Here is a 16,600-nt window from a genome sequence, read left to right as displayed (position 1 = left end):
TATCATTAATTCATTTGAAGATGGATGGATGATGGTTAAAATATAAACATCCATCCATTCAGAAATAAAGAAAGAAATAATAACCTAATAGCCATTGAGTGCATTGATCAGGGTTGTGAATAAACCTTCATTCTCCATCCTTTACCGTACTTTGGCCTGCCCTCAGAATGTATAATCGTTTTCGTGAGCACATTGCATATGCTCAAGGCTTTTATGTGTTTACAGCTTAAGTTGCATTGAGCCAGAGGCGGTGAGCATGTTTGTTCAGAAGCCTGAGATGCGGCAAGTCAAGTTCCTGACTCATATTCAGAGCCTTCAGAGAGTTTCAGTGGGCAAACGGTCTGTGTGGATGGAAATCTGTTTGAGATTTTTATACGTGTAAAGCATTCAGAGCAAACAAATCTATCAGTGTATGCCTATAAGTGGATGACAGTATGGTCTTCTTTCACCTATCACCGCTTCTTTCACCTATCACCACTACAGCAGTCTATAATGTAATTCAGTCACATAGGCACACAATATTTTATAGCTTTCCTAGTCAAACGGTTGGTTGTGACTGGTGTGCAATGTAAAATAGAAGTCCTTAACCCTATAAAGCATACTGTATTGTATTATACACAAATTTCTAAGTACTCCAAGTATCAACATAATCAAACCTTTGCTGAAACAATGTTGTACACAATCTACTGCATGCCTTTAGTTGTCTGATTGATGTTTATGTTAGTTTAACCAGTAATGGTTTTAGTATAATTTAAAAAATGTCTACTTTTAGGTTGTGGTAAACATTTCTTTTTACTGTGAAACATATTTTAGAGTAAATGTATACATTTTTTATATTGTTAGTGCAACTTGAACACTTGCTGGGCTGAAAAAAAAAATGTTAAAGTATCAATATAATCTATCAGATATTTGAGGAACATTTATTTGTTCATCTCTCAAACGTCATTAAATTGCATTGCATTATATGCCATGTGTTACATTTTGCCCCCCACAATAAAAACTACAGAGCTTTAATAATAAAAGCATTTAAACATAATCTTACTAAGAGTGACGACTAATATTTATATGCATTATATAAGTAGTCTGCTATACTGTAAAAAAGATCTTTGTTGATTTACATGACAATCTAGCAGAATTACATTAATTCTTGGCCAAATAAATAACAGAAACTGCACCAAATTGCATATCTTTGCTCATTTTGGGCCTCTGGATAAAATGTATGTGTTTTTCCCTTCTTAAATATGAGCTCTGTATACTCACTGTATCATACTATAGGAACCATAAAAGCCTGATGTATCAAATATGATACTCAACACATATGCAAAATATATTTTGTCTGAAGGTTCAATGAACTGTTACATTAAAAAAAAAAAAAAATCTATGGTTTCATATGTCAAGCTATAATTCACCTAAAAAAAAAAAAAAGTGATAGATATTCGGTATATTTTTTCCATAAAATTAAAGTCGTAGGGTCCCGTGTTGATTAGTTCCCATTGACTTTCATTGTATTGACAAAAATAGCTGATTCCTGATACCAGAATATACATTTTTGGGTGAATTGTGCCTTTAAGTAAAACCACCCAACTAAACCATGGGGTTCGTCACAGTGACCGGACATACATCAGCCCATCCTCACCTCGTCCACCCATGGGCCTTCCTCCAGGGCACCTAATGAAGCACATTAGCACTGCATCTGTTGCTGTCTAAGCAGTTGCCAGCTAATCTCCCCCATGCCAGTTCCCACACAGTCATCTTCAGGCTGCATTACAACACTCAGTCTTTATGGCCTATGAAGCCACGAGGAAACTTGCGAGCATGTGATTTAGTGTCGACCAGACGGCTCCACATAAAGCCAGCCTCCGGTGCCCCCTCAGTATTAGTCTAATTGAAATGGAAGCAGAGGGGTAATAATGCTATAACAACCCAGCGGTGCTGGAGCACGAGCCCCGCTGTGCTGAAACAGCGCTAATAAACCATAAATAAAATAGATGGCTGAGGGAGTGAAGGGCCCCCCCATGTGCTGGCTCATTGAGTCGGTGAGAGGAGCGCTCCCCCTCTCAGCGTCGAGATTAGACAGTCATCAGGGGCAGATACCCTCTCTACATGCCCCGCTGCTGCAGGCGCTGAGCTCTTACACATGTGCACCGGTGTAAGAGGTTGGAAGTCAATGCAGCACTCATGAGCAGGGCATAATTACTGGTAGATGCTCTGGTTTAAGGCTAGAGAGAGAGAGAGCGGGGATGCAAAACTGTCTCATCAAATGCTGAAATATACACCAAGCACTGGGCTGGAATTAGGGTATTTTTAAATTGCCTCTACAGCTCAACTTTTGAAGCATCACAGACCAGAGAGCAGGGTTTATTTGGTTGTGATTCATTTAGGTATAGTTCACTTGCGTATGATGTTCATTTTGCATGCATTTCAAAGAAATGTTCTGTTAGCTAATGCTGTAACTTATACAGGAACCTTCTAACTTGGTTGGTACATTATAACTACTGCACCGGTTGCACTACGTTTATAGTTTACCAAAAATAAATATTTTAAAATAGTAATTTGTTTGTGAATCAGAATGGCCCTGTTTGTTTTATGATTTGTTAAAAAGATTTAAAAAGAAACAAATGAAAGAATCATTTGTCGTGAATCTGAAATTTTTCATGAATCAGACTATACTGGTCACACAGTATGTTTTTAGTTAATTAAAAACAAACAATTTAAAAGAGTAATATTTTGAGAATCAGAATACACTGGTCGTGCTGTTTTTTCTGATTTGTTAAAAAGAACTGATTTAATACAGACATTTGTAAATCAGACTACACTGATTGTGCTCTGTTTTTGATTTATTAAAAAGAACCGATTCAAAAGTCATTTTCCTAAAATCAGACTTCACTGGTCACACAGTATATTTTTGATTCGTTAAAAAGAAACAATTAAAATTAATTTGTGAATCAGACTACACTGGGGATGCAGTATATTTTGATCACTTAAAAGGAACACATTAAACACATTAAAAGAGTAATTTCACTACACTGTTCATGCTGTTTTTCTGATTTGTTAAAAAGAGCCGATTTAGTTTCATTTAACATTTGTGAATGAGATTACACTGCTTAATTAAAAAAAAAATTCTATAAGTTTATATATCATATATAAATCTAATTATCTATATTAATTTGGATATATATTTAATATATTATTAACTGCCTACCATTTTTTGTTGCTTGGACTAATGCTTGCTGCTAGGAAGGATTTATTTGTACTGCTCTTTAATTTTTTATATACCTATATCAGCTAAATTCTGTATTAATTTCCCAAAATTTCTTGGCAACCATATACAAACTACAGTTTACACCTTGAACAAGTGGAGCATCAACATGGGTAAAAACTAAATGCCATTATAATCAACCAAGCTTTTTAGACTGTGAGTGCTCATCTGTGACAATTTGCAGAGTGAACTATAGTTTTCTGCTTAGTGTCAGATATTTTTCTGTATGTACCACAGAATCTCGACATCACGTGGGGAACAAAAAATGCTCTTCAGGGGTGTGGATGTCAGTTCTGTGTTACCCTCGCTTACTGGCCTATATTGTTGCTGAGGTGCACCACCCCATTACGCAGCTCCTCTCTGCTCAGTGAGGAAAAAGAATTGCAGTGATTTATCAAACTGTGGCTTTCTTAGACACAGGAATCCAACCTGAGCCAGCAGAGGGGAAAAAAACTTAAACAAAAACATTAATTCTGTTTGACAGGGCCCTCTACCTCTCTAAACACCACCACAGGATCAGGGACCAGAGCGAGAGTGATTCTCACATGAAACACGGCAGTGATTCACTTTTGCTGTTGGTTCAGGATCAGATACAGATAATCTCAGCTATGAAAGCAATACTACAGGGCATTGTATAGCACGGTTTAATTAATGCCTGACAACTGAAAAATTGCTGTAATATTTTAGAGCTGACTTGTCCGTAGCAGCTTCTGTGGCCTCTAATGTGAGATAACATTTCTTTTGGGAAGGGATAACGTCTCGATCATGTGTAATACAACTTGACATTTTTACCTGTTATTTACAGGTGTAATTGAAGGCCACATGTTAGCTATTTAGAGACTAGCCCAGGGCTGTCCAAACTCGGTCCTGGAGGGCCAGTGTCCTGCAGAGTTTAGCTCCAACTTGCCTCAACGCACCAGCTTGGAAGTATCTAGTATGCCTAGTAAGAGCTTGATTAGCTGCTTCAGGTGTGTTTAATTAGGGTTGGAGCTAAACTCTGCTGGATACCAGCCCTCCAGGACCAAGTTTGGACAGCCCTGGACTAGCCCTCTGAGAGCTCTTTGCTTTCTTTGCTTGCAGAAATGTCAAGTCATCTCTAAAGACTTTGGCTAGAATTTACTTTGCCGTATTGCATTGCAAAATCAGTGTTTTATTGACTAACCTCCCATAATCCAGTTTAACCAGCATTAAAGGGGTCATCGGATGCAAAATTCACTTTACAAGTTGTTTGAACATAAATGTGTGTTGCAAGTGTGTGTACACATCCATCCTATAATGATAAAAATCCACCCAGTGTTTTTTTTTTTAAATCCCTATTTTAAAATCCCCTTTCTCAAATCAGGCTGTTCTGAGAGCCCTGTCAGAATGACGTAGTTCGGTACAGGCCCCTCCCATGATAGTTGATTGACAAGACTGTCTTACCTTAGACCCGCCCTGAGTGAGCTGAGAGCTGTCCGCCTCCGGTGCAGGGGAAGACAAGATGTCCCTGATTAAGTGATTGAAGTGTTTAGTTGTTGGATGTATTAATGCATATAGCAGTCGTCAGTTACTCCTGACATCTGAGCCAATGAAGATGCAGAGGTTTAACGTTACTTTCATTTTGAAGTGAATGTGCCGATCCCCAATCTGACTAAATGCGTCTTTGTTCACCCGAATCATTCGTGATCCAGCTTTATAGAGCAAGTGAGTATAAGGGTTTTTATGAATCTTTGCAAATCGCTTTTCCTAATAATGTGCTAGTTATCCAGTTTCGCAGCTGAAGTTTAGTATGCTCCATAGATATATATACCTATATGCCTCATTATTGACTGTTTCTATGGGCCGCGATACGCAAGCCATCTGCCATTTTTAGAACAGTCTGCGAATCTTTGAGCGCATTGACTGTGTGCGTCTATAACAGCAAGTTATACACTTGTATATCTTTGAATATTCATTGATTATTATGGTGAATGTGAGATGGCTGGAGCGGTCGAATAGGGAATCGACACATATCTATGGTCTGCTCGTCACTCCACGGAAGAGAGGGGCAGGGTCAGCAGAGCTCACTGGCATTTAAAGCAATATGGACTAGAACAGCGTGCTAAAAACAGAGCTGATTTTGACAGGATAAAGAAGGTTTTTTTTTACACTACCATTGAGAGATTTTAACCAAAGTATGTTATATACTAAGGCCCTAAAGAATCATATCAACTTATATCCGATGACCCCTTTTAGTACACTGAAATAGGACTGTGTCCAAGTATTTAAATTTCTTTCTGAATACCTAATTTCTATGTAAATTAGGCTTATTATATATTGTGCTTTATTCAGTAGGTAAAGTAAGCCAGATCTCTGTAGTCTGCTGCATGAAAATTGTTCTTCACAGATATTTTTGGTTGTGTGTTATTTTCCAGATATGCTAAATCTATGTGCATTTAAATATTTTTTTTAATTAAAAATCATTATTCATTTTATTAAATATTTTATTTATATTTGTATTTTATATCTATATGTAATGAAAGCTTGTTTCTGCCACAGGATAAAAAGTTACTTGCAGCTTTTACTCTCAGAATTCAGACTTGTTTTCTCACAATTCATTGTTTATATCTCAAAATTCATATATTTATTTTCTCTCAGTGGCAAGATATAAACTCTGAATTGAACGTTTTTATCTCACAATTTTGAGTTCATACCTTGCAATTCTAATAAAGGTCTATATTTTGAGATATAAACTCAGAATTTCGAGAGAAGATCTCATTGTGCTTTTTTCTCAGAATTCTCAGAAAAAAAGTCACAATAACCTTATTTATTTAATTTACTTTTTATTTACTTTTTAATTTATTTTAATTTTTTTATTAATTCAATTTTATTTTATTTTTTAAATTGTATTTCATGGTGGAAGAAGGCTTAGATAATGTTTGATGAAATCATTGTATTTCAGTTTTGTTGTTTTTGTTTTGTTTTGTTTTAAACTAAACCTAATAAAACTAAACCAGGGGCCTGTTTCATAAAACAAGTTTGCCAAATAAGCCAGGCTTATTTCAGTTACTCTGATTTATGGTCACTTGATTTGGTTCAAAATAAGCCAGACTAACTGAAATAAGCCTGGTTTATTTGGTAAACAGCCCCCTGATACTGGTTAGTGCAGTTGTTATTGAATTCTCCCCTTAGTGCAGGAAACACTGTAATTCATGCTCAGCCTGTCAGCTAAAGAATTTGAGAGCAGATATGACATGGATCCAAGCCAGGTCAAAGGTTATAATTTATCGTTTCTGTGCAAATTTTCTGTCCTCGGGCTCAGTCTTGTCATTGGTGACAAAATCAACACCCACACACCGCTCTGAATTTCAACAGCTAACAATACGGCTGCCGCAGCCACATTGAGACAGGAAGAAATGAGCCCTGAAATTTCTGTCATAAATTGCAAAAACATTCTTCAAGGAGGATGGGTAGGAGGAAGCGAAAAAATGGTGAAAGCAGTTCTTAGCTCATTGGGCACTTGCGGTCTAACCTGGATTTACAACCTTGCGAGGACTCCTGCGGAGACTGTGCGGAGCTTCCGTGATGAAGGAAAAGACGGTCACTTGATTATCAAACCCTTCTTCGTATGCAGACACCGTTCTGTACATGACTCGCAACTGAATTCACTTTGGCCTTGAATTTTGAACTCTTTCATTTCAAAGAAAAAATATCTGTCTTTTACGCCTTTAGTATTCACTGCGTCTGGGCTTGCTTGTTGGAAGAAGGTAAAATAGAAAATTCTTGCACAGTTGTAGCTTGCAAATGTTTACTAAATAGCAGTGCTATTTAAAATGGCAAGACCCTTCTTCAAGCGTTTTGAAAGGGTGAAAGAAGACTCGCAAGCCAGCAGCGATAAATGGTGAAAAGGCTTTTGTGGACATTGCTTGAGAAAGTATTGACAGTCTGGTTTAGTGCCGAGAGCCAGGCAAGACAATGGTCAATAAAGCCTGACTTCATAACCCTATCCAGAAGACCAAAGCTTATGTAAGAGGCCATTTGGGGGAGTTTTATTTGGACCAGACTTGTAAATAATATTATCAATGGAGACTTATTATTGGAGCATCATTTATTTAAAAACAAATGACACAAATAAGCAAAATGAAACATGTCAGTGAGTTGTCGTTGGTCATTTTGTATGTCATTATATGGTCTAATTCAGACGGTCAGAATAAGTTGCAATGTGGACCAGACTTTGAGTAAAAGATAAAAAACGGAAAGAGTGTCCAGTTAAAAAGGATGAAGAATCTGCGTTAATCTCAGAGGTACAGAAGGTTTTACTCTGTTGCGGCCATTAGACCAAATGTGAGTCTAATATATCATCTTAGGCAGCTAATGATTGTCTCCACGCATCCCAGCAGGCCCATTCTGGCTGTGAAAACAGACAATGTTCAGGGTTCGGTTTATTTGTCATCTTCGAGATGGCCCTTTCACACAGAAAAGGTCAGCTGCGGTCTGGAGGACGTGGAGAGAGGACATGCATTGGGGACAGACCCTCGGAGACCATATTAAACTGAGAGAAAGAAAGACAGATGGAGTTTGTTAAGATAATAAGTCTTCTTGAAATAAGTTGGAGTCACTGTAATGCAATATTCATGCTCCCCACAGACCTTAGTCTCAGTCTAATGATAGTTTCAGAGCAGCTTCAGACGTTCGTTTAAATAAGTGTGGTGTGGCGTGCTGCAGTTTTAATCATTTGCCTAATCAGTTATTTGTTTTCTCTCCATTACAGCATTTGTGTTGAGTTGCAACTTCCCTGACAGACCAGCATATGGGGACGTGTCTGTCACCAGCCTGCATGCAGGGGGAGAGGCCTATTTCTACTGCTTCAATGGATACCAACTCCAGGGTCCCTCCACCCTCACATGCCGCAATGCTACCACACCCTACTGGAGTGGCAAAGTGCCGCGCTGTCTTGGTGAGTCCCAGATATTTTATATATATTGATGCATTCATTCAAAAACCCTAAAAATTTTACCAAAGGCACATTTTATTTTTTATTTTATTTTTTATCCAAATTTCTTTTATATATTAGGACATTAACTAGAAGTAAACAGCACTAGACAATAAACCGTGCAAATCACTGTTCATTGCCACAATACTTACATATTAGTCACTTACATAGGATAGTTCACCCCAAAATGAAAATTCTGTCATTAATTACCCTCATGTTGTTTCAAACCCATAAGACCTTCATTCATCTTCGGAACACAAATTAAGATATTTTGATGAAATCCAAGAGCTTTCTGACCCTGCATAGAGCAATGCAACTACCACGTTCAAGGCCCAGAAAGGTAGTAAGGACATCGTTAAAAAAATAATGACTTTATTCATAACAATTATGGTTGAACGAAGTCACGTGACGTGCTCATGAACCTAGTCGCACTTGAGAAGAGCGCCGTATGTTTGACCTCTTTTTGCTGATTTTTTTCATTTTGTTTTAAGTTTTATTCATTGGTTGTGATTTACCCGATGGCATGCAGTCGTAAAAATCAGGAGTTGTCTCCGTCAGCTTCTCCGATTAAGACGAAATCCAAGTCACCGAACTCAAGCGATATGATGGACAAGATGGCAAACACTGTTACACACTTTGAGGACATTCTAAGAACCAAGTTGATGGCGATGCGGAACGAATTCGCTTCTCACATGTCAGTTGTTCAGTCGCTATGCTCTAAACTGGATCTTCTTACAGGGTAGATGAGAGAACAAAATAAAGTTGTCGCAGATCACGATAGACGCGTTGCCGTGCTCGAGCAACAGGTTGTGGACTTACAGGATCACAATAGGCACAGCAATCTGCGTCTGGTTGGATTTCCTGAAGGTTACAAAAAGGACGACCCTATGGGCTTTTTGAAAAGATCGCTACCGACGTGGCTTCTGTCTCTGGCGGGCAAAGAGATTGAAGTGGAGCGAGTGCATCGCATGTACACAAGGCTCTCCTCAGATCGCGCTAAACCACGGGTTTTCAGCTTTAAATTGCTGCGGTACACGGACACGGAGATCATTCTGCGGGCCGCCAGACTTCATGCCCCGGTGAAAACTTCCGACGAGCAAAGCTGTCTTTCTTTCCAGATTTTTCTCTGGTCACTGCAAATAGAAAGAAGTGCATTTGCGCCAATTAGGAAGGAGATGAGAGACGCTGGTATCCAGAATTTTCTTCTTTATCCTGCAACACTGAAGGTCATTCTCAATCAAGGTGAACCTAAAATGCTATATTCCCCAGAAGAAGCAAGAGTTTTTCTCCTCTTAATTCATAGTTCATTGTGCATACAGTATCGCTTACTGATTATGATATTTTATTTGTTTTAGTTGTATTCTTTATCTCTCTTTTCTTTCTTTATTTTGTTTTGTTTTTTTTTATAGAAATACTACCTAGTCAATATGTGACTATGGGGCTAAATGTTGGTGCTACAGTAATGTGCAGGGTTTTGTTGACGCCACGGACCATATTAAGGGGTGCTGGCAGATCAAGGTTTGTTCTTGGTTTGATCTGCCATAGTTCATGGGAATGTGTTTGTTTTTTTGAATGGTAACGGGGAGGGTGGGGGGGTGGCTTAATGGTAGACTTAACTGGTTTTATTTTCAAACTTGTATTTTGTCTTATTATGCAATAATTCTGTTTGATAGCTATGACTGACCTTAATATTCTGAGTTGTAATATTAATGGCCTAAATAGCCCTCACAAACGTACAGGTTTTCTGGATTTTTTGCGAAGAAGAAAGATTGATATAGTTTTAGTTCAAGAATCCCATTTGAAAGAGGAAGAGATACACAGGTGTAATAATCAGTTTTATGAAGTGGTATCTCACTCATCTTCGGATACTAAAACCAAGGGTGTCCTAATATTGGTCCGGAGGACTTTAAATATTACTATTTTAGATAAAGGTTGTGATACAGATGGTAGAATAACACATATAAAAACAATAGTGTAGAATAGGAATATTGTATTTCTCTCAGTTTATGCCCCTTGTACTCCTGACCCTACTTTTTTCTCTGCTTTGTCAACCTATCTCTTGAAGTTTTCAGATTTTGAAATTGTATTGGGTCCAGATATGAATTCTGTAATGTCGCATATCCTAGATAGATCTGGACTAAAGGAATCACACTCTCAAGCTTTGTGTTCTGACAAATTTCGGCAATGTGTAACCTCATAGTTGCCGTTTATTAATCCCTTCTGCTAAATCTTTCACTTTCTTTTCTACTACTCATAAATGCTATTCGAGAAATGTCTATATTTTCATTTCTACTTCTTTATCTTCAGCTGTTCGTGATGCCGATATCTGTTCCTTATCTTTGTCGGATCATGATGGAAAGTTGTGCAGATTATCTTTAATCCCTCTGCCATTTTGTGCCCTAAATTGTTACAGGATGAAAATTTTTGCAGTCAATTCAGAAATACATTTGCTGTGTTTATTGAAATTAACCAAGGTTCAGTGGATGGTCCTCGAACACTTTGAAATGCAGTTAAAGGGTATAAGGAATAACTCAATTGCATATGCCTCTTTCCTTCAGAAAAACCGACACAAAAAGATAGTTGAACTGGAATCACAGCTCCACTAGAGATAATCAGCGTTGTTTCTCAGACAATATACTCAGTAAAATCATAGCAGTTAGGTCCGAACTCAATTCATTACTGAGATCCAGGGCAGAATTCCTGATCCAAAGATCCAGGCAGAATTATTATTTTCAAGGGAGAAGACCAAGCCACCTTTTAGCCCTAAGATCATGCAACAGTGAAAAGTTTGCTAACAGTTCAGCAGTGAAATCCCAATCTGGGCTCATTATGACAGACCCAAAAGACATTAATATTGCCTTTCACTCTTTTTACTCTAACCTCTATACTTCTTCTGCTGATGGTGACCCTGACTCTTTTGCATCTTTTCTGTCCAACCTTGATTTACCTAGGCTGTCAGATTCAGATTCGGACTACCTGGCTGAACCGATCACTCTTCAGGAGCTGGACTCAGCAATTCAATCTATGAACAAGGGGAAATCCCCAGGCATAGATGGCATTCCAATTGAATTGTAAACTACAGGTCCTTTTCAAAAAATTAGCATATTGTGATAAAGTTCATTATTTTCTGTAATGTACTGATAAACATTAGACTTTCATATATTTTAGATTCATTACAACACAACTGAAGTAGTTCAAGCCTTTTATTGTTTTAATATTGATGATTTTGGCATACAGCTCATGAAAACCCAAAATTCCTATCTCAAAAAATTAGCATATCATGAAAAGGTTCTCTAAACGAGCTATTAACCTAATCATCTGAATCAACTAATTAACTCTAAACACCTGCAAAAGATTCCTGAGGCTTTTAAAAACTCCCAGCCTGGTTCATTACTCAAAACCGCAATCATGGGTAAGACTGCCGACCTGACTGCTGTCCAGAAGGCCATCATTGACACCCTCAAGCAAGAGGGTAAGACACAGAAAGACATTTCTGAACGAATAGGCTGTTCCCAGAGTGCTGTATCAAGGCACCTCAGTGGGAAGTCTGTGGGAAGGAAAAAGTGTGGCAGAAAACGCAGCACAACGAGAAGAGGTGACCGGACCCTGAGGAAGATTGTGGAGAAGGACCGATTCCAGACCTTGGGGGACCTGCGGAAGCAGTGGACTGAGTCTGGAGTAGAAACATCCAGAGCCACCGTGTACAGGCGTGTGCAGGAAATGGGCTACAGGTGCCGCATTCCCCAGGTCAAGCCACTTTTGAACCAGAAACAGCGGCAGAAGCGCCTGACCTGGGCTACAGAGAAGCAGCACTGGACTGTTGCTCAGTGGTCCAAAGTACTTTTTTCGGATGAAAGCAAATTTAGCATGTCATTCGGAAATCAAGGTGCCAGAGTCTGGAGGAAGACTGGGGAGAGGGAAATGCCAAAATGCCTGAAGTCCAGTGTCAAGTACCCACAGTCAGTGATGCTGGTGTTGGTCCACTGTGTTTTATCAAGGGCAGGGTCAATGCAGCTAGCTATCAGGAGATTTTGGAGCACTTCATGCTTCCATCTGCTGAAAAGCTTTATGGAGATGATGATTTCATTTTTCAGCACGACCTGGCACCTGCTCACAGTGCCAAAACCACTGGTAAATGGTTTACTGACCATGGTATTACTGTGCTCAATTGGCCTGCCAACTCTCCTGACCTGAACCCCATAGAGAATCTGTGGGATATTGTGAAGAGAAAGTTGAGAGACGCAAGACCCAACACTCTGGATGAGCTTAAGGCCGCTATCGAAGCATCCTGGGCCTCCATAACACCTCAGCAGTGCCACAGGCTGATTGCCTCCATGCCACGCCGCATTGAAGCAGTCATTTCTGCAAAAGGATTCCCGACCAAGTATTGAGTGCATAACTGAACATAATTATTTGAAGGTTGACTTTTTTGTATTAAAAACACTTTTCTTTTATTGGTCGGATGAAATATGCTAATTTTTTGAGATAGGAATTTTGGGTTTTCATGAGCTGTATGCCAAAATCATCAATATTAAAACAATAAAAGGCTTGAACTACTTCAGTTGTGTTGTAATGAATCTAAAATATATGAAAGTCTAATGTTTATCAGTACATTACAGAAAATAATTAACTTTATCACAATATGCTAATTTTTTGAAAAGGACCTGTACTTTTTGGTCGGATCTAGGCCCCCTCATGTTAGATATGATAAATGTTTCAGTTACTCAAGGCTCATTTCACCCATCTATTAATATAGCTGTTATTTGTCTCTTGTTAAAAAAAGATAAAGATCCGACTTCCTGTTCTAGTTACCGGCCACTTTCTTTGAAAGGGACTGATGTTAAATTATATGCTAAAGTACTATCTCATCGTCTAGAGAAATTTATGAATAGGCTAGTTCATCACGACCAAACAAGATTCATTAAATCTCGCTCAGCTTCGGATAACTTACGCAGGTTATATCATATTATTAATTAAATTAATAGTTTGTCCTCCCCTTGCTCAGTATTATCTCTAGATGCGATGAAAGCTTTCGACCAGCTAGAATGGAACTATTTATGGGCGGTTCTACAGCATCTGGGTCTGGGATCGAGTTTCATAAATATGATAAAAGTTCTGTATGCCAATCCAGCAGCCACTGTTCTCACAGGTGCTGTTCGCTCTAACCCATTCTTTATACATCGAGGTACTCATCAGGGTTGCCCGCTTGCTCCTCTGTTATTTGCCCTATCCTTGGAACCCTTAGCTCAAGCGGTCGACAATCTGAAACTATTCTCCCATAAATATACGGAATACTCATCCTCATATTTCTTTGTTTGCTGATGATATCTTATTGTTTTTGGAGAAGCCGTCACATTCTATTCCTCATGTGTTGAATTTTTTTTTGACCATTTTGGATCTCTCTCTGGGTTTAAAATGAATTGGCGTAAGTCATGTTTATTTCCCCTCAATTCTAAAATTGATTCCATGTCCCTTTCTATATCTATTCCATTGGTTCAAAACTTTAAGTACTTGGGGATAGATGTTTTTCCTTCCCTGCAGGAAATCGTCTCAAAAAACTATAATGGTATTCTAGCCAAAGTATCCTCAGATTTGGAAAATTGGTCTCGTCTTCCTACTGCTTTTAAGGCCCGTATATCGGTGATTAAAATGAATGTTCTCCCACGTATTCATTTCTTTTCTTCCGTGATTCCTCTCGTTCAACCGTTTTGCTACTGGAATAAACTAGATGCATGTGTTTCACAGTATATATGGGATGGGAAACGTCCTCGTATTAAACTGACTACCTTACAACGATGTAGATTATATGGAGGTCTTTCTTTCCCTAATTTTAGACTGTATGCTCAAGCCTTTTCCCTCTGCCCTTTAGCAGTTTGATCTGATCCTGACTCTTCTGTGTTTTGGAGAGCAATTGAGGAATCTATTGTTTATCCGTATAAATTGATGCATCTTGTTTTTTCGGGAGTTCCGCTTAGGCAGTGTAAATCTCGGTTTGGTCCCATTGTAACCCACCTCCTCTCCACATGAAGGGATGTTGAAAGACGTTCACAACTAGTTACAAAATGGCATAGGCATTCACCTATTTTCCACAATAAAAACCTTTTGTCAGGCAGTACATTTACATATTTAGCAGACGCTTTTATCCAAAGCGACTTACATTGCATTCAAGTTACAGTTTACCAGCTCTTGCTTTCCCTGGGAATCGAACCCATGACCTTGGCTTTGCTAGTGCCATGCTCTACTATTTGAGCTACAGGAAAGCCAGTAAATACTCCATTTCATTGTCCGCAATGGACTCATGATAAAGTAAACACTGTGGGAGATAGCTATGATTACTTCCAGGATCTTAAAACTCAATATAATCTGCCAGGCACCTCCTTTTTTATGTATTTATGTACAGGCATATGGGGTACCTTGGAACTCTCAACTGCCTGTTCACCCTTTGTGCAAACTAATCCTTCCTTCTGAGGAATCTCCCTCTGCTTTAGTCATCTATCTCTTTCTTCTTGAGCATTCATACAAACCTTTATCTATTACAACTGTTTGGGCTAAGGATCTTAATGAGGATGTGCATGTTTTATTTTCCGATCAGGTATGGGGTATGTTTAAATTGTCTTCTAAAAACCCTAATCATCAAATAATTCATTGCAAATTGCTACATAGGGTTTACTTGACTCCAATGAAACGTTTTTATATGAATCTGTCGTCTTCTCCTAAAGTGTAATCTCTGTTCCCAAGGAGTTTTAGGCACGTTTTTGCATTTTTTGGGGAGTGCCCCTCTCTCACACCTTTTTGTACTCAGCTCTCCCAGGACCTATCATATTTGTTGGGTACTGAGATATGTTTGACTCCGCGCCATTTTTTCATGAATGACTTTTAAGACTTCACCTTGTCCGTCCAACAAAGGTCTTTACTGTTAAGTGCTCTCACAGCAGCAAAAAAATTGCTTGTCAACCGTTGGAATCTTCCGCACACAATGGACAGACGAACCTGGACTGTGTATTTGTTGGATATTATCTCAATGGAGCTCTCTACTTCTCGTATACTTGGATCTAACGTGAAAACTGTAAATTCATGGCATTCAGCTTTTAGAAAAGTCTTCTTTTCTAAAATCTTTGTAAAAATTATTTTATTGTTATTTGTTTATCTATTAATATTAATTAATATGTGTTTATTGTTATTATTTATGTTATTTTATTTATTTATTTTTTAAGTCTACCAAGGGGTGGGATGGGTTGGGGTGGGTTTTAAATTTGTACAGCTGATTTTTGTTTTGTACTCCTGGTCCACAAAATAAAACTCAAACAGTTGTTAACAAAAAAATATATATATATGGTTGAACCACTGATATCACATGGACTATTTTAACAATGTCCTTACTACCTTTCTGGACAATGAACATGTCAGTTGTGTTACTGTCTATGCAGGGTCAGAAAGCTCTCGGATTTAATCAAAAATACCTTAATTTGTGTTCCGAAGATGAACAAAGGTCTTACGGGTTTGAAACGACATGAGGATGACAGAATTTTCATTTTTGGGTGAACTATCCCTTTAAATATGTTATTATGAGGCTAGTATGATAGAATCACATTTCTTTTTATAGTTATATCCGATTGTTGCCATAAAAAACCTCTAATCCCTACTAATGTTTGCACAGTGTTTGTGCAAAGATACCAAGAAAGGAGGTGACAACTTACTGGTTTACATGGAGCATCTTGAATCAGCAGAAGAACATAAATTTGACTCCTACCTGTGTTCGGCATACATTTAACATGAAAACCAGCCACGTAAACAGACTAATCAAAGCACGTCTACTATGTTTTTACCAGGCACCTGGATTACGCTAGAGACAAATTGCTAGACCGGTAGTTGTAAAATGACAATTTAGACAGTTTTGCAGCTCAAATTGTGCATTTTCTAAAATAATTAATGTGAAGATTCAAAGTGCTTTAACCAAAAATAGCCTCCCATTTCTGCCTTTAACCTCTCTGAATGATGATGGCATCATTTACCTCCATTAAGTGCCTTATTCTAACCAAGATTTTTGCTTTTTTTAACTTAAGGGTTCATTGAAATGATTTTCTATGCTAATTAGCATCACTCCCTAAATGCGATACATTGAGCTTCACTTGTATTGAACCCTAATGATTCCTTTAGCCTGAGAATAATGGATCTGGGCTGCTAATATGAAAGGTTCAGGTTGCATCCAGGTGGCGGTAAAATTTAAGCAGATGACTAACTAACATGTCACATGTGCCCTTTCACCAGCTAGACTCTTAATTGCAGGTTACTCCAAAGGGATTGTCCCTGTATTGAGCGCACCATAACAAAAGCATCAGCTAAATGACAGATAATTACCAAATCTTCAGTATTTGATCTCTGCCCCTGAG

General features: G+C 38.3%; 1 protein-coding gene across 3 annotated transcripts in view; it reads left to right on the top strand.

Annotated features, from left to right (window-relative positions):
• LOC306854327 (seizure protein 6-like) overlaps nt 1–16,600 on the top strand; it is a gene marked incomplete at its 5' end in the record, with an annotated part of 225,332 nt that overhangs the window by 177,815 nt on the left and 30,917 nt on the right. For all 3 annotated transcript variants that reach the window (XM_079392238.1, XM_079392237.1, XM_079392239.1), the window contains one exon: nt 7,989–8,174. In XM_079392238.1, the coding sequence (XP_079248364.1) occupies nt 7,989–8,174 (186 nt within the window). The remainder of the gene's footprint in view (nt 1–7,988; nt 8,175–16,600) is intronic.

This window comes from Barbus barbus, assembly GCF_936440315.1.
Source record: "Barbus barbus genome assembly, chromosome: 34".
NCBI lineage: Eukaryota > Metazoa > Chordata > Actinopteri > Cypriniformes > Cyprinidae > Barbus > Barbus barbus.
The sequence above is the reverse complement of the archived record's forward strand: the minus strand, read 5'-3'. Positions and strand labels throughout refer to the sequence as shown.